This window comes from Coregonus clupeaformis, chromosome 35, assembly GCF_020615455.1.
Source record: "Coregonus clupeaformis isolate EN_2021a chromosome 35, ASM2061545v1, whole genome shotgun sequence".
In the NCBI taxonomy this organism is placed as follows: domain Eukaryota; kingdom Metazoa; phylum Chordata; class Actinopteri; order Salmoniformes; family Salmonidae; genus Coregonus; species Coregonus clupeaformis.
In genome coordinates, this window is record NC_059226.1 from 3,012,867 (window position 1) to 3,040,831 (window position 27,965).

Here is a 27,965-nt window from a genome sequence, read left to right on the forward strand (position 1 = left end):
ATGTTGAACGTCAATTGATAGTGACAGAATTACACATTACTTCCCAAGCAAAGTATATATTTTTTTGCCTCCTTGGCAAAGGTTGTAGCGCAGCCTCTGAATGTCATAGAAACAAACCAAATATATCACATATGCATCGGAGTCACGTCGTTCCCCGGCATTTTACAACTTGTTTCTAACATAAAGCAAGCATACTGGACTAAAGGCGTCCTTATAGATAGCTTTATATAATCAGGTCCATTACATTTTTTCAGACTATCATTTTGTCTATCAAACAGGTAGGCCTGTTCTTGAATAGGAATAAATATGGTCATGAGACCCAGCCTCCTTCCACCATTGTCACGGTGATAACAGAAAAGAATGGCCTTGAGACCAAAGATGGTGGATAAATGAAGATAGTTCACTCAGGCCATTTACCATTGTCTGCTTAAGGGGGTGGCTGTCCCATAGACACCAAACAGAAAACATTAGGGAGTGGGATGTTTCGCTTCCTCTTCCGTCTGCTTGAGACTCCAGAATGCTGAGTCACAATGACAAGGCAGAAATACAGCCAGGGCATAGCCTGAGTCAGTCCACACTGTAGTAGAACAAACAGGAGGTTATGACAGGAAAAATAGTGGGATGGAGGGAGAGAAATAGGGAGAGGGGGGAAAAGTACAGACTAAAAACATTGTGTCACCCTTCAGAACTGAAATAGAAAGAGTTTTGTAATGGTTAATCATTTACTGTATTGGTATCACTTCTGTTTATAACTTTGTGCGGCTGGTCACATGATGGACCTGGTTGTGACTTTAACAACTTAACACAGGTCCCCAGGGTTTTAATGCTATGTTTGCCCTTCTGCTAAAACAAGGTCACTTTGAATGAGTGAGGGTTGCTGCTGACTAACAACTGTTCATAAGGTTTGCTGCTGACTAAAAACAGTTCATAAGGGTTGCTGCTGACTATGCACTCACTAACTGTAAGTCGCTCTGGATAAGATCGTCTGCTAAATGACAACAACAAAAAACATGAAATAAAAAACATTGATTTGTGAGTGTATACATCATCTGTGCTTTAGGTCATGCGTATGAGTGAGATCATCATCAAATGATCCGCCTATTTCCTTTTGAAATTCTAAACGTGTTTGGCTGCGCTCTGTGAGGCTCGATTTCACTGACGCATTCCGTTTGGAACAATAAATAGAGCGAACAAGGCTTCTTCACCTCCACATCTCTGGGAAGACGCATGAAGAAGTTCTTGCTTCAACAGTGATTGAACGGGACTCTTCTGCCGGATTGAAAACGTAACACTTGCTTGAATTCTAATAGCAACATAGTCTAAGAAACTCTATTTTTGTACTGTTCATTTTGATATAAAATAAGAAAATCTGCCAAAATGGAGTCTCAGGTCCGTCAGAACTATCACCGCGACAGCGAAGCTGCCATCAACCGGATGATCAACATGGAGATGTTTGCCTCTTACACCTACACTTCAATGGTAAGGAGACTACAATTGGCTACCAAGAGGACCATTTTCTTGCTCTACGCAGTATTGTGTATTGCGCCTGGGTCTAAACGTTATTTTATTCTGACCTGTCTGTAGGCCTAGGCAATAGCCAAGTAAAACTGAACTCTGGAGTACACCCTTACGAAAAAAGATTGCAGTGCAATACACTGCTCTTACTGCGTCTAAAATACCACAGTCGAGAGCAGTTACTGCACTTTTACTGCAGTTTAAAACTTGGGATCTTTTTTGTAAACTTTGTGTGGTTGCGTTTTAGTTGGCTAGACAATTATCAACCTTGATGTGGACCTATCCATTCAAATTAAACTGATCTATCCTAGGACAGAGTGTAACATCTTAACAGGTTAATTGGCAGGTTACCAAGTAGGCTAATGACTTCTCGGATCGTATTGCTGTGTTAGTCATGCTTAGTTGCCACAACAAGAACGGAATGCTGAGTCATGTTTGACATGTCTTTCTAACCACACTGTTTTGTCCATCCACCCAGGCTTTCTATTTCTCCCGTGACGATGTGGCTCTGCCTGGCTTCGCTCATTTCTTCAAGGAGAACAGCGACGAGGAGCGCGAGCACGCCGACAAGCTGCTCTCCTTCCAGAACAAGAGAGGTGGACGCATTGTCCTTCAGGACATCAAGGTGAGTGTTGAAACACTAATTTACATTGTAGACTGTTAGAAGGGCAAAAAGTGTTCTTCAACTTCTACATAGAGGGTTGTCTGAAATCTTCTCTCTGGTAGAAAGAATCCTTTAATAACAAGATCTCAGTTGAAAAGGTTTTACCAGGAACCAAATGGTGAATCTAGAATCTATAGGGACAAGCTGATGAACCCTCTATGGCTCTAGATATCACTTTTTTTCTAATACTGTAGACTTGATGTATTGGCGTCATTGTTTTGAGTGAGTATTCGTGTTAATGCAGAGTTCATTGTAAGGCACGCCCTATGTAGCTGCCCTGGTATTACAGCAAGGTGCTCAGATGAGAAATGGCCTGACTGCGTATGTCTAAACGCACTGCCTCCATAACCACTGAATTAAAACAGCCTGAGGGGTATAACTATCCAGACTCTGCCAATGTTAATATATAGGCTTACTCCATTTAGGAGGTGCTTTTTTTCCAAAGCGACTTAGTCATGCGTCTATACATTTTACATATAGGTAGCCCCAGCAGGAAGTGAACCCATGCCCTTTGGCGTTGCAAGTGTAACCGGTGTGAAATGGCTAGCTAGTTAGCGGTGCGCGCTAGTAGCATTTCAATCGGTGACGTCACTCGCTCTGAGACCTTGAAGTAGTTGTTTCCCTTGCTCTGCAAGGGCCGCGGCTTTTGTGGAGCGACGGGTAACGGTGCTTCGAGGGTGACTGTTGTCGATGTGTGCAGAGGTTCCTGGTTCAAGCCCAGGTAGGGGCGAGGAGAGGGACGGAAGCAACACTGTTACACAAGCGCCATGCTCTACCGACTGAGCCACACCGGACCCATGATTTGTGCATCATAAACTCAAGCATGTGGTTTTTCGTATTGACTGTGTTAACTTGACCCCATCTTGACTTTTTGCTTCATTGGTTCCAGTTTGTTTTAGCCCCCTATGTGCCAGATATACTGGCTAACTGTGGTGACTGTTAGTAGGTATACATAGGAATGTCTACTAGTAGTCCCTAACCCTCCTGTGTTCCCTCTGTCCTGTGTAGAAGCCAGATCGTGATGAGTGGGGCAATGGCCTGGAGGCCATGCAGTGTGCTCTGCAGCTGGAGAAGAATGTAAACCAGGCCCTGCTGGACCTGCACAAGATTGCCTCCAACAAGGTCGACCCTCATGTAAGTAATGTCCCCCATGTTATGGTGGAACCACACACATTAATGTACATCACATAGAATACTGCCACTGTACTGTCCCAGGAGCTGATCAGGTTGTTGTAGCTCTGCTAACTAATGACACAGGCTTGTGTGACCTGCCTCTTCACCCAAACACATTAGCCCACAGACGTACAAGAATGCACACTATACAAAGAATGCAGCTAATGCATAAGTTGGACAGCTGCAAACACCTCATTGAGTTAGTTATCTGCCCTTATGTCATTACCACCAGGCTCCTGTGTGTTACTGCATCTACAGTAGTGGCTGTAGTTATTCTCTTGTCTGACCTGTGTTTTCCTCCTTTAGCTGTGTGACTTCCTGGAGTCCCACTACCTGAATGAACAGGTGGAGGCCATTAAGAAGCTGGGCGACCACGTCACCAACCTCACTAAGATGGATGCTGTCAAAAACAAGATGGCCGAGTACCTGTTTGACAAGCACACCCTGGGAGGCCAGAGCTAAACCACATACAAGGACTCCTGGATTTTCTGCTCTATTCTGCTGCCTTTGCATCTATAAGGAGGAGAAGGTGTTGAGCTGGGACAGAGCAATGCAGCTGTTACATTTGACTACACTCTACTAGGTTTGGGAGGCAAGGCATGTGAAACGAATGAGTAAATAGGTCACAAAACTATTGCTGTGGAGTAATGGATGTTGTATCAGTTTATTCTGGTGCTTTGTTTAATACCCAACACAAGTGTACTTTTCACTAAGTATAACTGGTCATTTCAATCTGCCCTGAATCTGAAGAATAAAACATTTTGAGCTGGATTGACTGTTCGTTTAATGCAAATGCTTGTTGCCATGAGCCCAAAGCGTACTTCATGAGTGTGTATTTTTTTTCTTCATAGAAATGATAAATTGTAGGCCTACTACAGTGACTGAGGGTCATATTTATGGGGAAAGGTTGACATGAGGTTTAAGGGACACTCCCTCTGATGACCACATAGGGGCGCCATTACATATCGTCATAGTTTGTTAATACAGGGCCCTTAAAAAAAACGTCAACCACGGTAACCACATTTACTAGAGCACCTATTGGTCTGTGGAAACGTATGTTACATGCATTAAACAATTTGACAACTATATATTTACATGATACCAGATATCCTTTGAAATTGGCTATCTATAACTTGGGCTCTTTACCCAATTCATTGGTTCCCACAGTCTGAAGATGAACCATGACAAACAGTAAGGATGACCATAGACCAAGGAAAAAAAGCCCAGACTGACAAATGGCCTTTAAAGTAGTTTTGTTCTCTTTCAAAGCAATGGATTGTAGTTTCCAGGCATTGCACGCGATAAATAATAGCCAAACAGATGGGGATGGAAAGCTTAATTTGAGTGAAGTCGGGTTTTGGTGTTTCACATGCGTTTCAAGTGAGGGAGAGCAATGGTGACCAATGGATTATAACGTGGATGGTAAGTAGTTGGCACGGCGAGATTAACGGACAGGGGGAGGGAGAAAGAGCGACGATAGAGTGGGTGGTGCGCAGCGCAACAGTTCTCTCCAACACGGAGTCCACAATTCATCGTTTTTAACAAAAGGAATACGTTTGGGTTTAAATTGGGGATTTCAATCGGGTGAGTTCTGTTGGTGTATGTTCGCGGCGTAGCCTATACTCTACACTGCATTTTAAAAGTGTATAATTAGATGGCCTAGAGGTCATTCAAACCCTTGCTATGTTCGGTAAATCCGCAAGCGAGCGGTTATGGCGCATGGGACGTCCGGGGTTACCGGTTGATGGGCACAATATTTGCCATATTTGATTAATATATTTCTTAAAACGGACACGCTACAGCTTCTTTGACTTAATACTTGAGTAGCCTACCATTCACATTCTATTCCATTTTCTGAGCCATAGGCCTATCCAAGCCTTTACGCATAATATGCTTAGCCGTTTCCACTGGTCCAAAGTTGGCGACACTTCTTTAATTGGATTGATAATGTATTTTTATCCCAGTTTACTTTCACTAGGTGAAAAACAACTCTGAACAATTATTTTACCGTAGCTACCTCTGATTTTGTCTGCATATATCTAATGTCCACCCCCTACCCCCTCCAAAGCTCCATGCGTGCGTGACAACCAGCCAATATGAAATATTGAAGTTGGCGCTTATTTTGGGTTTTAATAATTGTGGACGTGTACATTTGTGTCTTGTGCCATGTTTGCTTGGTAAGCCGTTAAATCCTGTAGTTGTATCTGTTAGTGGGGGCAAAAGCACCAAATTAGAGGAGATGTACTGCTATGATGTTGGATACAGTTTGCACCATGCATGCACTGTGCACGAGGCAGGCTTGATGATGATGACAATGGTGATGATGAAGATGAGACAGTGCATTCCAGTTTCAGATGGTCAACTTCTATTTTATTTCACTGACTTGCACAAAAGAGAGGGCCATACAGTCAGCCATAAACATCCTGACCATAATGGAACTGTCTTAGATCACCACATAGCTACTAAGCCTTGAACCCTCTCAAAATCCCACTGCCAGCTGTTCACCTCTCCTGTCATCTCTCTAACAAAACTAGTAGGCTACTCTGTCCTCAGTTTCCATGTTTGTACCTACTTATTTGGCATTATCTGGTCTGTTCTCCCATGGAAATATGACCCAAATCACCAATCCCAAAACATTAAAAAATATATTTTACATGTGATAAGGCCAAACATAGGGTCAGAGAATTAGATGCCTGTGATAATCTGAAGTACCCAAAAAGGCCACTAGATGTAATCTGAAAAATGTCCATACTCCTGAATTTACCAACATCTTCAGTAATATACCCTCCCGTTGTATTTGTATTGTAATTGTTATGGAGCCCTATTAGCTGCTGTCAAGGCAGCAGTTACTCTTCCTGGGGTCCAGCAAAATTAAGACAGTTATATACAATAAAAACGAGATTACAATTAAAAACAGATTTCACAACACATTAAGTGTTTGCCCTCAGGCCACTACTCTACTACCACATCTTCACAGTTTTTAAAATCTGATTTTACTGCTTGCATGAGTTACTTGATTTTGAATTGAGTTCCATGTAGTCATGGCTCTATGTAGTACTGTGCAGAGACCTCTGGTGGCATGTCTTGTGAGGTATGCATGGGTTTTTGAGTTGTCTGAGTTGTGTGCTAGTAGTTTAAACCGACAGCTCGGTGCATTCAACATATACTCACAAACACAAGTAGTGATGAAGTCAATCTCTCCTCTACTTTGAGCCATGAGAGATTGACACGCATAATATTAATGTTAGCTCTCTGTGTACATTTAAGGGCCAGCCGTGCTGCCCGGTTCTGGGCCAATTGTAATTTTCCTAAATCCCTCTTTGTGGCACCTGACCACACGACTGGACAGTAGTCTAGGTGCGACAAAACAATGGCCTGTAGAACCTGTGATAAGAAGGCAGAGCAGTGCTTAATTATGGACAGATGTCTCCCCATCTTAGCTACTGTTGTATCAATATGTTTTGACCATGCCAGTTTACAATCCAGGGTAACTCCAAGAAGTTTAGTCTCCTCAACTTGTTAAATTTGCACATTATTCATTACAATATTTAGTTAAGGTTTAGGGTTTTGTTTTAATTTTATGTCCCAAATACAATGCCTTTAGTTTTTTAGCCTCTAACTTATTTCTTGCTCCCATTCTGAAACTGACTGCAGCTCTTAGGTGTTGCAGTGATTTCACCTGCTGTGGTAGCTTATGTGTATAGTGTTGAGTCATCAGTTTACATAGACACACAGACATTACTCAGGTCCAGTGGCAGGTCATTAGTAAAGATTGAACAAATATGGATCCTAAACAGATGCTCTGGGGAATGCCTGACTCTACCTAGATTATGTTGGAGAGGCTTCCATTAAAGAACACGGGTAACTCTAGATTCACAATATAGCAGGGGTGTAAAGCCATAACACTTACGTTCTTTCCAGCAGCAGATTATGATCAATAATGTCAAAAGCTCCACTGAAGTCTAACAAAACAGCTCCCACAATCTTTTTATTATCAATTTCTCTCAGCCAATCATCAGTAATTTGTGTAAATGCTGTACATGTTGAATGCCCTTCCCTATAAGCGTGCTGAAAATCTGTTGTTAATTTGTTTACTGTGAAATAGTTTACTACTGGTTGGTAACAGGCTGATTGGTCGGCCGTTTGAGCCAGTAAGGGTTGCTTTGCTATTCTTGGGTAGTGTAATGACTTTTGCTTCCCTCCAGGGCTGAGGGCGCACACTTTCCTGTAGGGTTAGATTGAAGAGATGGCAAATAGGAGTTGCAATATCGTCCGTCCGCTGTCATCCTCAGTAATCTTCCATCCAAGTTGTCAGACCCAGGTGACTTGTCATTGTTAATAGACAAGTTTTTCACCTCTTCCACACTCACTTTACGGAATTCAAAATGTCAACGCTTGTCTTTCATAATTTGATCAGTATGCATGCATGGATGTGTAGGTTCAGAATTTGTTGTTGGCATGTCATACCCAAGTTTGCTAATCTTGCCAATGAAAAAAGAATTAAAGTAGTTGGCAATATCAGTGTGTTTCGTGATGAATGAGCCATCTGATTCAATGAATGATGGAGCGGAGTTCGCCTTTTTGCCCAAAATTTCATTTAAGGTGCTCCAAAGCTTTTTTACTATCATTCTTCATATCGTTGATCTTGGTTTCATAGTACAGTTTCTTCTTCTTTTTGTTCACATGATTTCTCAATTTTCTGTACAGTATGTTTGCCAATCAGCTGTGCAGCCAGGCTTATTTGCCATTCATTTTGCCTCATCCCTCTCAACCATACCATTTTCCAATTCCTCATCAATCCATGGGGATTTACAGTTTTTGCAGTCGTTTTCATAATGGATGCATGCTTATTAGTAACTGGAATAAGACATTTCATAAATGTGTCAAGTGCTGCATCTGGTTGCTCCTCATTACACACCACAGACCAGCAAATATTCTTTACACCTTCAACATAGGAATCACTGCCTTTGCAACCCTAAGGTGTCATTTTTTAGTGAGACTGTAAAAGAATGCTTTAAACAATGTACATTTGTAGATTGCAAGGCATACAAATACCATTATTTCTTGGTACATTTGAAACAAGGTCTAGGTTGGCCGCAACCGGACTAGATTGTGAACGAGTCTTGGCGGAATGCATTGCTTTACTGCCGTTAAGGTGATAAGCAGAGTATTGTTCGAACTGCAGCACCCCAAACGATTCGTTTTCAAATGTGTTGAGCAGAGGCTGTTTATGTTTTGGTTCTACAAAACTGTGTCCATCATAACGTTCAATAATCAATTAATTTCCTTCATTCTTGCACCATGCGATCATTTATCAGTTATAAACATATTTTTCTTCTCTATGCTGCCTGCAGCATGATCTGTTTTGCCTGAGTGCATATGACAGACAGTTGTTTTTTGTTGTTGTTGTTTTTTTACTTTTTGGGGGGTAGATCAGCTTAATATTGCAGATAGATTGTAACTTCCATCAATGTAATTGTCTGCATCACTTCCAATCCCCAATGTTTTTATATATATACAGTTGGGAGAACAAGTATTTGATACACTGCCGATTTTGCAGGTTTTCCTACTTACAAAGCATGTAGAGGTCTGTAATTTTTATCATAGGTACACTTCAACTGTGAGAGACGAAATCAAAAATCATGCATGACATCAGTATTTGATCACCTACCAACCAGTAAGAATTCCGTCTCTCACAGACCTGTTCGTTTTTCTTTAAGAAGCCCTCCTGTTCTCCACTCATTACCTGTATTAACTGCACCTGTTTGAACTCGTTACCTGTATAAAAGACACCTGTCCACACACTCAATCAAACAGACTCCAACCTCTCCACAATGGCCAAGACCAGAGAGCTGTGTAAGGACATCAGGGATAAAATTGTAGACCTGCACAAGGCTGGGATGGACTACAGGATAATAGGCAAGCAGCTTGGTGAGAAGGCAACAACTGTTGGCGCAATTATTAGAAAATGGAAGAAGTTCAAGATGACGGTCAATTACCCCTCGGTCTGGGGCTCCATGCAAGATCTCACCTCGTGGGGCATCAATGATCATGAGGAAGGTGAGGGATCAGCCCAGAACTACATGGCAGGACCTGGTCAATGACCTGAAGAGAGCTGGGACCACAGTCTTAAAGAAAACCATTAGTAACACATTACGCCGTCATGGATTAAAATCCTGCAGCGCACGCAAGGTCCCAATACTCAAGCCAGCGCATGTCCAGGCCCGTTTGAAGTTTGCCAATGACCATCTGGATGTTCCAGAGGAGGAATGGGAGAAGGTCATGTCGTCTGATGAGACAAATATAGAGCTTTTTGTTCTAAACTCCACTCGCCGTGTTTGGAGGAAGAAGAAGGATGAGTACAACCCCAAGAACACCATCCCAACCGTGAAGCATGGAGGTGGAAACATCATTCTTTGGGGATGCTTTTCTGCAAAGGGGAAAGGACGACTGCACCGTATTGATGGGAGGATGGATGGGGCCATGTATCGCGAGATCTTGGCCAACAACCTCCTTCCCTCAGTAAGAGCATTGAAGATGGGTCGTGGCTGGGTCTTCCAGCATGACAACGACCTGACACACACAGCCAGGCAACTAAGGAGTGGCTCCATAAGAAGCATCTCAAGGTCCTGGAGTGGCCTAGCCAGTCTCCAGACCTGAACCCAATAGAAAATCTTTGGAGGGAGCTGAAAGTCCGTATTGCCCAGCGACAGCCCCGAAACCTGAAGGATCTGGAGAAGGTCTGTATGGAGGAGTGGGCCAAAATCCCTGCAGCAGTGTGTGCAAACCTGGTCAAGACCTACAGGAAACGTATGATCTTTGTAATTGCAAACAAAGGTTTCTGTACCAAATATTAAGATCTGTTTTTCTGATGTATCAAATACTTAAAGTGGGGGAAAAAAGTATTTAGTCAGCCACCAATTGTGCAAGTTCTCCCACTTAAAAAGATGAGAGAGGCCTGTAATTTTCATCATAGGTATACGTCAACTATGACAGACAAATTTAGGGAAAAAAATCCAGAAAATCACATTGTAGGATTTTTTATGAATTTATTTGCAAATTATGGTGGAAAATAAGTATTTGGTCACCTACAAACAAGCAAGATTTCTGGCTCTCACAGACCTGTAACTTCTTCTTTAAGAAGCTCCTCTGTCCTCCACTCGTTACCTGTATTAATGGCACCTGTTTGAACTTGTTATCAGTATAAAAGACACCTGTCCACAACCTCAAACAGTCACACTCCAAACTCCACTATGGCAAAGACCAAAGAGCTGTCAAAGGACACCAGAAACAAAATTGTAGACCTGCACCAGGCTGGGAAGACTGAATCTGCAATAGGTAAGCAGCTTGGTTTGAAGAAATCAACTGTGGGAGCAATTATTAGGAAATGGAAGACATACAAGACCACTGATAATCTCCCTCGATCTGGGGCTCCACGCAAGATCTCACCCCGTGGGGGTCAAAATGATCACAAGAACGGTGAGCAAAAATCCCAGAACCACACGGGGGGACCTAGTGAATGACCTGCAGAGAGCTGGGACCAAAGTAACAAAGCCTACCATCAGTAACACACTACGCCGCCAGGGACTCAAATCCTGCAGTGCCAGACGTGTCCCCCTGCTTAAGCCAGTACATGTCCAGGCCCGTCTGAAGTTTGCTAGAGTGCATTTGGATGATCCAGAAGAGGATTGGGAGAATGTCATATGGTCAGATGAAACCAAAATAGAACTTTTTGGTAAAAACTCAACTCGTCGTGTTGGACAAAGAATGCTGAGTTGCATCCAAAGAACACCATACCTACTGTGAAGCATGGGGGTGGAAACATCATGCTTTGGGGCTGTTTTTCTGCAAAGGGACCAGGACGACTGATCTGTGTAAAGGAAAGAATAAATGGGGCCATGTATCGTGAGATTTTGAGTGAAAACCTCCTTCCATCAGCAAGGGCATTGAAGATGAAACGTGGCTGGGTCTTTCAGCATGACAATGATCCCAAACACACCGCCCGGGCAATGAAAGAGTGGCTTCGTAAGAAGCATTTCAAGGTCCTGGAGTGGCCTAGCCAGTCTCCAGATCTCAACCCCATAGAAAATCTTTAGAGGGAGTTGAAAGTCTGTGTTGCCCAGCGACAGCCCCAAAACATCACTGCTCTAGAGGAGATCTGCATGGAGGAATGGGCCAAAATACCAGCAACAGTGTGTGAAAACCTTGTGAAGACTTACAGAAAACGTTTGACCTGTGTCATTGCCAACAAAGGGTATATAACAAAGTATTGAGAAATTTTTGTTATTGACCAAATACCTATTTTCCACCATAATTTGCAAATAAATTCATTAAAAATCCTACAATGTGATTTTCTTCCCTCATTTTGTCTGTCATAGTTGACATTACATTTACGTCATTTAGCAGACGCTCTTATCCAGAGCGACTTACAGTTAGTGAATACATCTTTTTTTTTTTTTATACTGGCCCCCCGTGGGAATCGAACCCACAACCCTGGCATTGCAAACGCCATGCTCTATCAACTGAGCTACATCCCTGCCGGCCATTCCCTCCCCTACCCTGGGCCAATTGTGCGCCACCCATTAGTCTCCCGGTCACGGCCGGCTGCGACAGAGCCTGGATTCGAACCAGGATCTCTAGTGGCACAGTTAGCACTGCGATGCAGTGCCTTAGACCACTGCGCCACTCAGGAGTCATGGGTAGGGGTTGACGTGTACCTATGATGAAAATTACAGGCCTCTCTCCTCTTTTTAAGTGGGAGAACTTGCAAAATTGGTGGCTGACTAAATACTTTTTTTCCCCACTGTAAGTCAAAGTCTCAACACAGCCTTAAAATTTGAGGACAGGGTCCAGGCACCAAGATGATTTGGATGGACTCCGTCATCCCTGTAGAGCAGCTTCTGTTTCCAAAAGGTGTCAAAGTTATCTACAAAACTTATGCCAAGAGCTGCAGTAGTCTTTTAGCCAGTTGTGTAATGCCAATAGCCTGCAGAATCTTTCGCTGCTGCGGCCCAGTGACGGCACAGGGCCTGAAATAATCGCCCGCTTTCTGGAGTCTTTCAGAGCTCGAATCAATTCTTTAAAATCCAATTTCAGCAGTTCTGAGCTAGCCCATTACATCCCACATGGACTACGGTAGGAAGCAGTCTAGTAATGTCCTGTCCTTGTGCCCCAGGATTGCATAGGGAACCAACACGTTTTCACCATACTGTTTTTCTGCCGACAATAACAGCTGGTGAAATGGCAGAGGAGATCTGGACATTTTGCGCCTCGAGTGGTTCAGGAGACCCCTTGAGGACCGATGGGAGGTGGGGCACAGTGGACCCGAGCCAGCCGTAGAATGCATTGCGGCTGACGAAGGGGCCAGAGCCTCAGACACCTTCGAGGCCAGATGAGAGGGGGAGCACGGAGGATCAGGGTAGGGGACGATGGCGCGGGAAACTCCGAAGTCTGGATTGGGCTTCCCAAAGCCAAAGAAGCTCCATTCACCATAGGCCGCTGCCTTCCATTAGACTAACGGCGGGTAACGTGTTTCCATTGCTGTCTACTTTGCTTGCTAAGAGTAGACAGCTAGGACCTATAGTCCTCCGCAAGTAGGCAGTTGTCGGTCCACACTGTACCAGAAAAGAGGCATGGTAGACAAAACTCCCACAATGCAGGAAACGCTCGTCTCTTCCTCTGATCGAGGAGGCCTCAATGAGAAGAGACAGTAATTTATTCCCAGTCAAAGATGCATTCATCTCAAATCTGAGAAATCCAAGCAGGTATCTTCATTAGCTTGATGGCTAGCAGCTTAGCAGTTCTGGTTAGCAGTTCTGATAAATTGACTAGGTGACATCTCCTTTACACAACAAATGAAGATAACTCCTAAACTCAAACAGGTAAACATGAACCTAAATGTATTCCGTGGTCATAGGACTCAATATTTTGATTTGCACCGATATCTGTGGGTTAGATTGTTGCTAATAAAATGTTACAGTGTAACAAAAACATATAACTGTGTAAGACAAACACTTTCAATAAGCCCACTCTGCTTCTCTTTTTTGTATTTTTTTGAATGACCTTTTAGGTTAAGCAACATAGTATATGGACTATAGCATGAATGCTTGGGTAGAAGGAAGGTCAGAGTGGAAGGGAGAGACAGAGATTCAAACTATCGTGGTTACTTTGGAAACTACGCTCACAGAAATACAAATGCTTAAAACCCCACTAACCGCTCATTTGGATTAGAAATGCTACATGTATTTATGTGTAGCTGTCCTCAATAGCTGAGTTGATGATGTAGGACTCTGGTTTGCCAACCAGAGTTCCCAATGTCCTTGGTAGAGTTTCTGGTCATAGAGGTGGTTAGAATGTATACTTCAGAGTACCCTGTAGTTCGTAGAGTTGATCTGTTAGAATAGATACTTCAGATGTACCAGCGGTTGTCGGAGAGGGATTGTCCTTCCCAACTCATGTCTTTAGTGAAAGTTCTATAGACGACTATACATGCCAGCTGCCACCAGCTGAAGCATGGTGGTGGCAGCATCATGCTGTGGAGATGTTTTTGTTGTGGAAATTCATCACTATACTTTATTAACAATCAAAGTTCTTACAGAGTTTTTGTTGAATCAAAGGAAGCTGGTCTGCAGAGTAGCCTCTCCCACTCTCTCTCCATCTTATATAGTGCCCTCCACACACCTTAGCTTTAAAATCCCTCCCTCTTCAGTTTCCCGCTCTTTTATTGCTCCGCCCACTCCCTTTGTCTATGGTGGCGGCTAAATTAGACTTTCATTCAGTTCAGAATCAATATTAATACACTCTATCAATCCCTTATCTTGCAAAAACACTCATGTTTAGTTTAAACTCTGTTCAACCCCGGCTCTCCCGGGCTTGACCTGAAGACCGATTGTTGGACATGACAGGTCCCTAAATCCTTGAAACATACATAAACCCCCCCACACACACAGTGAAATTATCCAATTAAGTTCCTGGCCCAATAACAAAGAACTCCAACTCTATGTTTGTGATTAACACAGTTTTATCTCATAGTCCACTAAAAAATCTCCATCATTTTTCAGCAGCAGGGACTGGGAGACTAGTCAGGAAAGATGATCAGAGCAAAGTACAGAGAGATCCTTGATGAAAACCTGCTCCAGAGCGCTCAGGACCTCAGACTGGGGTGAAGGTTCACCTTCCAACAGGACAATGACCCCAAGCACACAGCCAAGACAATGCAGGAGTGGCTTCGGGACAAGTCTCTGAATGTCCTTAAGTGGCCCAGCTAGAGCCCGGACCTGAGCCTGATCAAACATCTCTGGAGAGACCTGAAAATAGCTGTGCAGCGACGCTCCCCGTCTGACCTGACAGAGCTTGAGAGGATCTGCAGAGAAAAATGGGAGAAACTCCCCAAATACAGGTGTGCCAAGCTTTTAGCGTCATACCCAAGTAGACTCTAGGCTGTAATTGCTGCCAAAGGTGCTTCAACAAAGTATGAGTAAAGGGTCTGAATACTTATGTAAATGTAATATTTCAGTTTTACATTTTTTATAAATTTGCTAAAATGTCTGACAACCTGTTTTTGCTTTGTTGTTATGGGGGTATTGTGTGTAGACTGATGAAGGGGAAAAAACAATTTAATCAATTTTAGAATAAGGCTGTAACGTCACAAAATGTGGAAAAAGTCAAGGGGTCTGAATACTTTCCAAATGCACTGTATGTGGTCATTAAGGCCAGATTGTTCTTCAAGATGTTCAAAGGTTCATAGGTGACCAGCAGGGACAAATAATAATCACAGTGGTTATAGAGGGTGCAACAGGTCAGCACCTCAGGAGTAAATGTCAGTTGGCTTTTCATAGCCGATCATTCAGAGGTTGAGAGGTCGATACAGAGAGTGGAGAAACGAAACAGCAGGTCCCGGGATAAGGTAGCATGTCCGGTGAACAGGTCAGTGTTCCATAGCTGCAGGCATAACAGCAGAAACTAGAGCAGCAGCACAACCAGGTGGACTGGGGAGTCATCAGGCTAGGTAGTCCTGAGCAGTGGCGGCTCCTGAAAAAATTCTCAGGGGGGGGCAATTTTTCTGATGATTTAGGTGACCTACACACATTTTAAAAAAGATATGTCCAGCAACAACATGAAGACAGGGGCAGCATATAAGTCAATGCCAGAAGCATTTATTGACTGATCTCAAAAGTGTTGGCTTACAAAAGCAAAATAAGTTATCACAGTAAAAATAATCAAGGGTGTTCTTTCACATTCCTCAACACTGCATAAACAATATGCATTTCCATAAACAAATGAAATATCAGCTGAAAATACAGCATCTTGGTATTTGTTCAGATTGCAGGATCAACAAGAGCTTTTACCACATTTTTTGCCTCATGGTTGAATTGGAAATATGTGCACCTGAGCATAATTCACAACAAGCAAGCAGGAGCTTTTGATAGAGGCTACTGAAAACATTGATGCAAGTTATTGGTAATAAGACATTTTTATAGACTTCCATATTCTGCCCTCTTGTATAGATTTGTGAAAATGAACAGTGATAGACATTTTGCCTGAAAACAGAATTTGAAAATAATTTCTAGAAAAGGTAAACACAGCTATCTGTATGGCTTTGTAAAAATGAACAACCATATTCTGGCCAATTGTATAGATTTGTAAATATGAACAACCATATTCTGGCCAATTGTATAGATTTGTAAAAATGAACATGAACAGATTATTTTATTTAATGAAAAATAACTATTTTAAACAACATCAACTGTGAACTGATTTGGGCGTGTGTGTGTTAAAGAGACAGACAGGGAGGGACAAAGAGAGAGAGAGGCTACATTACTTGTACTGAAACTGTTCTCTTCTCTCTTTCAATGCAGCAAAGCGGTCAATGACTTTCTCATTGAAATCAGGCATGCTGAGGACTAGTTCCCTCTCCATGGAAAGCATGGCCAGTGCATTCAGACGTTCCTGGCCCATTGAATTTCGCAGGAATGTCTTAACTCGTGTCAAAGTTGAGAAACATCTCTCAGCTTCAGCTGTTGTCATGGGAGTAGTTATGAGGATGTTCAACAGAGTCACAGTCTCAGAGAACGTCTCCTGGAGGTTGTAGCTCATGAGAACCTGGTACAGTGCCAGTGCACCACAGTTTGACTTTCTCGTCGTCGGCAAAAGACCGTTCAGTCTCTCCAAAAGCACACTGGCGATTGAGACTGAGGTTGATTCCGAGATGGGAAGGAACTCAAAAAGCGCTCCTGCACTTTGTGGTTGCTATCTATGTACCTCAGCACAAGCACCAGCTGTGTCTGTGTAGAAACGTCCGTGGTCTCGTCAGCTTGGATAGCTACGAAGTTCGCCGACTTCACCTCCTCCACAATATGTTCCCTCATGACCGCTAGCATACACTCCAGTAGCTCGTTTTGAATGGTCTTTGATGTGAACTTCTTTCAAAGAGACAATCGAGTTGCACTGAACGCTAGCCATCTTGATAGTAGTACGTGAATTGATTGACGCTGCTACCCGCTCTTTTCTTAGTTACGTTCATGGTTATGTTACGTATGACGAAAGCGCGTAAGTGCAAGCCCTCAGAAACCCATAGAGATTGTATTGAAAGCTCTGATATTTGAAAAAAAATAGATTTTACATGAGAGGCTATGAGACACTTCTGGGCGATTTTCAACCTGACTGAAATCGCCCCAAAAGGGGCGGGGCCATTTGAAGCACGACTTTAGCCTGATTGGACATTTAGTGGCAGATCAGACGTCTAGATTAGAACACTGATAACTACTGTTGCCGTGATATAATTGATTAGAAAAAAAATCCCTTCCTTTTCCCGTTTGGCAGTGCGTCGCCCATATCGCCCTAATGAACACACCGCCCCTGGTCCTGAGGCATGGTCGTAGCGCTCAGGTCCTCCGGGAAGGCGGGGGAGAGCATACTTAAGATCACACAGGACACCAGATAAGACAGGAGAATTACACCAGCATATATACTGGAGACTGAGACGGGGGGGGGGGTCAGGGGATTCATTTATCAGTTTTAATTGCAAGTCAAGGTCAGAGGTAATTTCCTCACTAACAATCACCTCTTTCTGTTGTCGGGTGTTGAGAGCCGCCATGTTCCCACAGGTGAATTGTGAATGGACAGAATATGCCAGCAGCTGGAGGGAAATAGACCTGCTATTGTTCCTTGTAAGACAGTGAACGTCCCACACCTGAATGTGATGTTGAAAATTCTTTGAAAATAAGTCTGTTAATTCATAGTTATTTTGCAAAAGAAAGCCACGTTTCAATGCATGTCACTGGAACCGGAAGTGAGCCACCTAGCTGCACTGATTCTTTCTATGTGTTAATAGAGCCCCACAGTGGAGGTGTCATAATACCCATTAAACCTAGCCGTCAAACAGGAAGATGGTTCCAATCGTTTTTCCACCATTCATTTTTCCCATAGGGGATTTTAGAAACACTTAAAATAAGGGCTGTGTTTCATGTAGGCTTACCTTGGCGTGAGGTTTTGATAACCATGTAAACCTCTCTTAGACAAGGTGACTTTTATCAATAGACTCACTGAATAAATGTGTTTGGCACAGGATAAAGATGAAACGATCTGCTGCCGCTAACCAAAGCCAAGGGATACTGAAGTTCCTGAAAAGGTTAGTCAGGCAGTTTTTTAGTCAAGTAATCTTTTATTTCCAACTCTGGTGATTATTTACTTAAAAATAAAAAACCTACAAAACACGTTTGTCCAACCATAACAGATGGATGGCTAATACAGAAAGAATGAATTTATGGATTCTAGCTACATCAACCATAGCTTTCACATATACAGAGACAGGCAGCTATCATGGCAGCAGTCTTTTTTTGACTAGCTAGTGACACCTACTGATATGAACTGGTAATGCAAATTTGGTTAGAATACATTAACATTTCAGTCATTTAGCAAATGCTCTTATCCAGAGCGACTTACAGTTAGTGAGTGCATACATTTTCATACTGACCCCCCGTGGGAATCGAACCCACAACCCTGGCGTTGCAAACGCCATGCTCTACCAACTGAGCTACACGGGACCATAGAGTGCAATAGAATGATTGACATTCAATAAAATCTACTTCATGAAAAGGGGGATATTATTTTCAAAGAAAATGTTGAAAGCAGTTGATTTAATGACTGAATATATGGATTTTACAGGCAATCAGTTCCTACAGTGAGCCCCAGAAAACAAACCTCTGTTGGGCCAGGACAACAACAATAGGTTAGTGGTCATTACAAAGTCTACTGTGTTAAATGTAACTCTGCCTTACATAAATCTTATACAATGAATAATTGCAGAAGAGCACTGTAATCAGATGAACAAATAATAGGTTTATGTCATAAAATGTAAACCTGTCTTTTTTATTTTTCAAAGTCCATTGCTTAACATTTTTTATAGAGGGGAAATAAAATATATTTAAAGACATTGTAACCATTCTTTGAATAACGCTCATCCCTGCGATAGTAGTTCACTAAACTACAGAGTATGTTGTCCATTGAAGTTGTTGTCTCTGGCTCTTTTGAAATCAGATTCAGAATGAGTAAGAGCAAGGTTTGTGGTAGTTTGAAAGAGTTTGATCTACCTTAGGCCAGGAGCGTTTCCAATTCGCATAACCTGACAAGAATCCCCCCTGTCCTATAGTCATAGCACAGATGAAAAGGGAAGCTATCTAACATAATAATATTTTTTCATGGCCTACGAATAGGACACAGAGTTATACCTGACCAGGTCATGAGATCAGGAAACACTCTAGGCCCTAGAAAAGACACTTACAAATTTTGCCACACCACTTTCAAACCTGTGGTGCCACCTCTGGCTAATGAGGTGCAGTTCGAGAACGATTAGTTATTTTTAATGACTCGAGAGTCATGAACTCATTATATATTTTTTCCTGAGTGACTCATTTTAGTTGTTAGTTTGACCTACTGGCCGCAATGAATTATACAGCAAGATTAATATGCGATCCTCTGGTGGTGTGCTCCGACCAACAACTGTCTGTCACATGCGCTCAGGCAAAATAGATCATGCTGCAGGCAGCATAGAGAAGAAAAATATGTTTATAACTGATAAATGATCGCATGGTGCAAGACTGAATGCAATTCATTGATTATTGAATGTTATGATGGACACAGTTTTGTAGAACCAAAACATAAACAGCCTCTGCTCAACAAATTTGAGAACGAATCGTATGGGGTGCTGCAGTTCGAACAATACTGTGCTTATTACCTTCATGGCAGTAAAGCAATGCATTCCACCAAGACTCGTTCACAATCTAGTCCGGTTGCGGCCAACCTAGACCTTGTTTCAAATGTACCAAGAAATAATGGTATTTGTATGCCTAGCAATCAACAAATGTACATTGTTTAAAGCATGCTTTTACAGTCTCACTCAAAAATTACAGCTTAGGGTTGCAAAGGCAGTGATTCCTATGTTGAAGATGTAAAGAATATTTGCAGGTCTGTGGTGTGTAATGAGGAGCAACCAGATGCAGCACTTGACACATTTATGAAATGTCTTATTCCAGTTGCTAATAAGCATGCATCCATTAAGAAAACGACTGCAAAAACTGTAAATCCCCATGGATTGATGAGGAATTGGAAAATGGTGTGGTTGAGAGGGATGAGGCAAAATGAATGGCAAATAAGCCTGGCTGCACAGCTGATTGGCAAACGTACTGTACAGAAAATTGAGAAATCATGTGAACAAAAAGAAGAAGAAACTGTACTATGAAACCAAGATCAACGATATGAAGAATGATAGTAAAAAGCTTTGGAGCACCTTAAATGAAATTTTGGGAAAAAAGGCAAACTCCGCTCCATCATTCATTGAATCAGATGGCTCATTCATCACAAAACCCACTGATATTGCCAACTACTTTAATTATTTTTTCATTTGCAAGATTAGCAAACTTGGGTATGACATGCCAACAACAAATTCTGAACCTACACATCCATGCATAACTGATCAAATTATGAATGAAAGCGTTGACATTTTGAATTCCGTAAAGTGAGTGTGGAAGAGGTGAAAAACGTGTCTATCAACAATGACAAGTCACCTGGGTCTGACAACTTGGATGGAAGATTACTGAGGATGACAGCGGACGGACGATATTGCAACTCCTATTTGCCATCTCTTCAATCTAACCCTACAGGAAAGTGTGCGCCCTCAGCCCTGGAGGGAAGCAAAAGTCATTACACTACCCAAGAATAGCAAAGCAACCCTTACTGGCTCAAACGGCCGACCAATCAGCCTGTTACCAACCCTTAGTAAACTATTTCACAGTAAACAAATTAACAACAGATTTTCAGCACGCTTATAGGGAAGGGCATTCAACATGTACAGCACTTACACAAATTACTGATGATTGGCTGAGAGAAATTGATAATAAAAAGATTGTGGGAGCTGTTTTGTTAGACTTCAGTGCAGCTTTTGACATTATTGATCATAATCTGCTGCTGGAAAGAACGTAAGTGTTATGGCTTTACATTCCCTGCTATATTGTGGATCGAGAGTTACCTGTCTAACAGAACACACAAGGTGTTCTTTAATGGAAGCCTCTCCAACATAATCTAGGTAGAGTCAGGCATTCCCCAGAGCATCTGTTTAGGCTCCATACCTTTTCAATCTTTACTAATGACCTGCCACTGGACCTGAGTAATGTCTGTGTGTCTATGTAAACTGATGACTCAACACTATACACATAAGCTACCACAGCAGGTGAAATCACTGCAACACTTAAGAGCTGCAGTCAGTTTCAGAATGGGTGGCAAGAAATAAGTTAGTCCTAAATACATGCGTTTCAAAAACTAAAGGCATTGTATTTGGAACATAAAATTTAAACAAAACCCTAAACCTCAACTAAATATTGTAATGAATAATGTGCAAATTTAACAAGTTGAGGAGACTAAACTTCTTGGAGTTACCCTGGATTGTAAACTGGCATGGTCAAAACTAGGGGTGTAACGATCCATCTACTACATCGATGTATCGATTTATATTCCTATGATCCAACTACATCGATCTGTGCTCGGCGAGTTGGCCTTTTGGACAACATATATCAATCTAACATAGTTTTAAAATGTAATAAATCGATTGTATCGATACTAGGAAATAACCCATTGGATTTAAGCACGTCAGACTTTATATGGATGTTTTTTCTTAGCACTTTTAATGATAAAGGCTTTAAACATTACTCGATTCAGTCTGCCTATCCGTGACGTCATCGCCCCACGCCAGCAGCAGCGCAAAGGCGCAAAGACAACAAAACATAGCATGGCGGACGACAGAGGAGAAGCCGACGAGCGAGAAATTATCAAGCCACCATTGCGGTCCTTACAAGAAACAGGAATCTAGGAAACTTCACCTGCACTGTCCAGTATCCAGGTATTTATTTCAGTCACACTGGTTGAATTTTTGGCTAAAAGGTTACTGAATCGATTTCAAGTCACTGAATCGTTTCGGATCGTATCGTTCTAAATGAACCAATATCGTCCTTGAATCGTATCGACAACCACGAATCGTGATACAAATCGAATCGTTGTTAAAACGAATCGATACACCCCTAGTCAAAACATATTGATACAACAGTAGCTAAGATGGGGAGACATCTGTCCATAATAATAATAAGTCATTTAGCAGACGCTTTTATCCAAAGCGACTTACAGTCATGCGTGCATACATTTTTACGTATGGGTGGTCCTGGGGATCGAACCCACTACCCTGGCGTTACAAGCGCCATGCTCTACCAATTGAGCTACAGAGGACCACAAGCACTGCTCTGCCATCTTAACGCAGGTTCTACAGGCCCTTGTTTTGTCGCACCTGGACTACTGTCCAGTCGTGTGGTCAGGTGCCACAAAGAGGGACTTAGGAAAATTACAATTGGCCCAGAACCGGGCAGCATGGCTGGCCCTTAAATGTACACAGAGAGCTAACATTATTATGCATGTCAATCTCTCATGGCTCAAAGTAGAGGAGAGATTGACTTCATCACTACTTGTATTTGTGAGAAGTATTGACATGTGAATGCACCAAGCTGTCGGTTTAAACTACTAGCACACAACTCAGAAACCCATGCATACCTCACAAGACATGCCACCAGAGGTCTCTTCACAATCCCCAAGTCCAGAACAGACTATGGGAGGTGCACAGTACTACATAGAGCCATGACTACATGGAACTCAATTCCAAATCAAGTAACTCATGCAAGCAGTAAAATCTGATTTAAAAAACTGTGAAGAGACACACACACACATGCATGATAACATACACACACACACATGGATTTTGTGTTGTAGATGTGGTAGTAGAGTAGTGGCCTGAGGGCAAACACTTAATGTGTTGTGAAATCTGTTTTTAATTGTAATCTTGTTTTTATTGTATATAACTGCCTTAATTTTGCTGGACCCCAGGAAGAGTAGCTGCTGCCTTGACAGCAGCTAATAGGGCTCCATAACAAATACAACGGGAGAGTATATTACTGAAGATGTTGGTAAATTAAGGAGTATGGAAATTGTCATGCTGCTCTGGGCATTACCAACTCAAATGAACGAAGACAACTGTGCCATAACAGCTGGCTCATGGATTTACCGAGAAGGGCGCAACGGTTTGATTGACGCCTAGGCCATCTAATGATACACTTTTGAAATGTGCAGGGTCAATTAAAGGCTACATCAACTGTAGTTACCCATTTCACTCTGTTATGGACCTAGAGTTGACAGTTGGACCCTGAATTGACATGGCACTATTACAAGATATGGTGAAGGACACCCTCTGTGGTCAGAGGTAATGTCCTTTATAAATCTCATGTTAACTTTTTCCTATTGTTATGACTGTCAAAGTCAATAGTAAGTCTACAATTCAGTATTAAATCATTTCCACAGCGAAAACAAAGAATGCAACTAGCATATGTATTAAGAAACCGAAAGTGAATCCAGCGCAAAAGGTTTTATTCAGTGCAGATAAAAAATGACTAGTTACACTTATAGATGACCCGTGTACTGGGTATTGAGATGCTCAGTAAGACAGAGCAAAGCACCTGAATAGACTGATACAACATCAAATTACTCCAGGTGGCAACACTTAGAAAACATCAGCAACAACTTGTGACTTTTTTACTTAATTGTTTTACAAGATGCCTTCCCTCCAAAATCAAATAGTGTTGTCAACAAAACAAACTCAATGTTACAGCTGTGTTGCACTGCGCAGTACCAGTTTAACGCTCTGCCCTCCCTAGAAATGTAAAGCCAGTAGGATATCTCAGAGAAGCCAGGAGTCCTGGTCTGAGGCTGGAGGCTGTAGCCTGGATGTGGTTTAGCTCTGGCCTTCCAGGGTGTGCTTGTCAAACAGGTACTCGGCCATCTTGTTTTTGACAGCATCCATCTTAGTGAGGTTGGTGACGTGGTCGCCCAGCTTCTTAATGGCCTCCACCTGCTCATTCAGGTAGTGGGACTCCAGGAAGTCACACAGCTAAAGGAGGAAAACACAGGTCAGACAAGAGAATAACTACAGACACTACTGTAGATGCAGTAACACACAGGAGCCTGGTGGTAATGACATAAGGGCAGATAACTCAACAAGGTGTTTGCAGCGGTCCCGACTCCTGCATGAGCTGCATTTTGTCTGTGTAAAGTGTGTGCATCCTGTTTGTGTGCATCTGTGGGCTAATGTGTTTGGGTGAAGAGGCAGGTCACACAAGCCTGTGTCATTAGTTAGCAGAGCTACAACAACCTGATCAGCTCCTGGGACAGTACAGTAGCTGTATTCTATGTGATGTATACATGTGACGTGTAGTTCCCCCATAAAGAGGGACATTACTTACATGGGGGTCGACCTTGTCGGAGGCAATCTTGTGCAGGTCCAGCAGGGCCTGGTTCACATTCTTCTCCAGCTGCAGAGCACACTGCATGGCCTCCAGGCCATTGCCCCACTCATCACGATCTGGCTTCTACACAGGACAGAGGGAACACAGGAGGGTTAGGGACTACTAGCAGACATTCCTATGTATACCTACTAACAGTCAACAGTTAGCCAGTATATCTGGCACATTGGGGATAAAAGGAACTGGAAACAAGTCAGCAAAAAGTCAAGATGGGGTCAATTTAACACCGTCAATACGAAAAACCACAAATCACAGATCCGGTGTGGCTCAGTCGGTAGAGCATGGCACTTTCAACGCCAAAGGTAACTGGTTCACTTCCTGCTGGGCCAACCTATATGTAAAATGTATGCATGCATGGCTAAGTTGATTTGGAAGAAAGCATCTGCTAAATTGCATATTTTAACGTTTGGATAGATTGAATCGAGTTACACCTCTCACGCTTTTTCAGTTCAGGGGTTATAGACGGAGTGTGTTTAGGACTACTCCTGGTTCTCTAGATCAACTTGGCACTGTAGAGACACTTAAGCCAATTTCCTCCATGGAGTAGAGAGAAATCTTTGCAGTTTTAAAGCCAATGTCCTGCAATTCTACACATTTTGCCATGTAGCAGAGAGAAAATGTATATATATATATATATGGTTTTAGTTTATACTAAACGCGTTTTTCCATTCTAGAAATATATATCTTAAAATACAATCCATATTATTTCCCCCCCTATTGTTTGGACTTCCTTAGAAAAAGTGATTAGGCAGCCCACCCAATGATTTCAATGGCAGAAAAATCCCTGTACTCATAGGCCTACGCAGTCAGGACATCTCCTTTGGCCACCTTGCTCTAATACCAGGGCAGTCACATAGGGCGTGCCTTTCAAAGAACTACCTCAGCATTAAAGACTACTCATTCAAAACAACTCCCATACTTGAAGTCTACAGTTTAGAACAAAAGGTTCAATCTAGAACCATAAAGGGTTATTCGGCTTGTCCCTATAGATTAACCATTTGGGTCCATGTAGAACCTTTTCAACTGAGAACCCTCGTCTATGTAAATGAGTGTTTTTCGACGCTCAGTGGCCTCACCTTGATGTCCTGGAGGAAAATGCGTCCACCTCTTTTGTTCTGGAAGGAGAGCAGCTTTTCGGCGTGCTCGCGCTCCTCGTCGCTGTTCTCCTTGAAGAAATGAGCGAAGCCAGGCAGAGCCACATCGTCACGGGAGAAATAGAAAGCCTGGGTGGATAGACATAAAACAGTGTGGTTAGAAAAAAACATGCCAAAACATGACTCAGCATTCTGTTCTTGTTGTGGCAACTAAGCTTGATGACAAAGGCATGAATCAGTCTAGTCCTCAGTCTACTTTGTAACCTGCCAATTAACCTGTCAAGGAGATGTTACGCGCTCTGTCCTAGGTAAGAGAGTCCCAGCTTCATTTACATTTTAGTCATTTAGCAGACGCTCTAATCCAGAGCGATTTACAGTTAGTGAGTGCATACATTATTATTATTTTTTCTTACTGGCCCCCCATGGGAATCGAACCCACAACCCTGGCGTTGCAAACACCATGAGCTACATCCCTGCCGTACCTCCCCTACCCTGGACGACGCTGGGCCAATTGTGCGCCGCACCATGGGTCTCCCGGTCGCGGCCGGCTACGACAGAGCCTGGATTCAAACCAGGATCTCTAGTGGCACAGCTAGCCTTAGACCACTGCGCCACTCGGGAGACATTTGAACGCTATATCTACCTAAAGGCTCTTAATAGCCTAGCCAAGTAAAACTCAAATATGTACTTCACGGAGTTTAGTTTCTTAGCTATTAATTACCTAGGCCTACAGAAAAGTCAAGACAAAATAATGGTATTTAGGCCCAGGCATAATAATACACAGGTAGATCAACAAAATTGTCCTCTTAGTAGCCTATTGTAGTCTCCTTACCATTGAAGTGTAGGTGTAAGAGGCAAACATCTCCATGTTGATCATCCGGTTGATGGCAGCTTCGCTGTCGCGGTGATAGTTCTGACGGATCTGAGACTCCATTTTGGCAGATTTTCTCCTTTTATATCAAAATGAACGGTACAAAAATACAATTTCTTAGACTGTTGCTATTAAAGTTCAAGCAAGTGTTACGTTATAAATCCGGAATGTTATATAGTGCGGGACGAAGGCAGAAGAGTTCCGTTCAATCACTGTTGAAGCAAGAACTTCTTCATGCGTCTTCCCAGAGATGTGGAGGTGAAGAAGCCTTGTTCGCTCTATTTATTGTTCCAAACGGAATGCGTCAGTGAAATCGACCCTCACAGAGCGCAGCCAATCACCTTTAGAATTTCAACAGAAAAGAGGCGGATCATTTGATGACGATCTCACTCATACGCATGACCTAAAGCAAAGATGATGTATTATATTGACAAGATAGCCGAGTGACCGCTCTAACAATGGAAATATATGTGCTCTATGATTGAAGACAGGCATGATCAGGTGGGACCATTCTAGCCTATGAGAGGGCAGGTACGCGTGTGAACAACAGGCACAACTAAACGTAGTTTTTCTCAAAGATGCCAGAATGCCACGTGCATCCACATATATCAGTACATTTGTAAAAGCTTAAACATTACGAAACTTCTATTCGATAAAAAGCCTCAGGTAATTCTACACTCTCATAAACGGGTTTATCTCACGCGGACAGATTTAGGGTTCGGTAAATCCTCTCGCTTCCACCTCTTCATCTCAGCCTGAAGAAATCAATGTTCATTACAAAGTAACATTTTATTGGTAACATCTGAAACAGTAGTATCAACCAAAAGCAGTGCTACAGCTCAGGTCTAACTACAGCGGCTATTGTTGCAAAATGTGTGTGTTTTATATTCTTAGAAGAAAATAGGAAGAATTTGAACATTAATTCTAATAATAGGCTAATTGAGAAATAGCCTAGGTCTACATTTTATTTAGGCTATAAAAGGAATTTAACTTTGCTCCTCTATGACTGTGACGCAGTTCTGTAAACGTCTGTTTCATTCTCTAAGAGCACATGTTTCAATAGCATATGTAGCCTAATTATTTACCTTTTTCAGAATGCAGTCAAAAGAAAAACTGCAGGGTTTATCACACTTTAAAAAATATATCAATTCAATTTGAAGTATAGGAATAGAGTACGTGGAGAGCGACAGAAATGTTGGCTTTTGTAGAAAAGGAATTTGATGATACACCTTTTGGTTTCAAATGACATATTGTCAAAGTTGATCACATTAGCCTCCAAATAACTACACAAAATCACTAGCTACATACATCTAACCATACACATGTTATTAAGCTAAAACTGTGAAGTGGAAAACAGTTATCAGCTAATGAAAATTAAAATATACAGTAATAAGGTAACCTTCCTAACAACAGGAAAACGCTCATCCAGAGGCAGCGCTCCTAGTGGCCGGGGACTTGAATGCAGGGAAACTCAAATCCGTTCTACATAATGTCTACCAGCATGTTAAATGTGCAACCAGAGGAAAAAAAACTCTACACCACCTTTACTCCACACACAGAGACGCATACAAAGCTCTCCCTTGCCCTCCATTTGGCAAATCTGACCATAACTCTATCCTTCTGATTCCTGCTTATAAGCAAAAACCAAAGCAGGAAGCACCAGTGACTCGGTTAATAAAAAAGTGGTCAGATGACGCAGATGCTATTACAGACTACAAAGGGAAGCACAGCCGCGAGCTGCCCAGTGACACAAGACTTCC

General features: G+C 42.4%; 2 protein-coding genes across 3 annotated transcripts; one reads left to right on the top strand and one right to left on the bottom strand.

The window, feature by feature from the left end:
* Nucleotides 1-1,131: 1,131 nt before the first annotated feature.
* Nucleotides 1,132-4,123, top strand: LOC121550371 (ferritin, middle subunit). Of its 2 annotated transcripts, none has more exons than XM_041862599.2 (4): nt 1,132-1,479; nt 1,994-2,140; nt 3,188-3,301; nt 3,659-4,123. In XM_041862599.2, the coding sequence occupies exons 1-4, from the start codon at nt 1,378-1,380 to the stop codon at nt 3,812-3,814; spliced, it is 519 nt and encodes a 172-aa protein (XP_041718533.1). In that variant the 5' UTR covers nt 1,132-1,377; the 3' UTR covers nt 3,815-4,123. The 2 variants fall into 2 exon arrangements, with proteins under 2 accessions (XP_041718533.1, XP_041718532.1); XM_041862598.2 differs by having other exon boundaries at nt 1,134-1,479; nt 3,188-3,313.
* Nucleotides 4,124-23,291: 19,168 nt separating this feature from the next.
* On the bottom strand, nt 23,292-26,487 carry LOC121550367 (ferritin, middle subunit). Its single transcript, XM_041862594.2, has 4 exons — nt 26,167-26,487; nt 25,317-25,463; nt 24,181-24,306; nt 23,292-23,828 (listed from the first exon to the last, which is right to left on the bottom strand). The coding sequence occupies exons 1-4, from the start codon at nt 26,266-26,268 to the stop codon at nt 23,673-23,675; spliced, it is 531 nt and encodes a 176-aa protein (XP_041718528.1). The 5' UTR covers nt 26,269-26,487; the 3' UTR covers nt 23,292-23,672.
* Nucleotides 26,488-27,965: the final 1,478 nt, after the last annotated feature.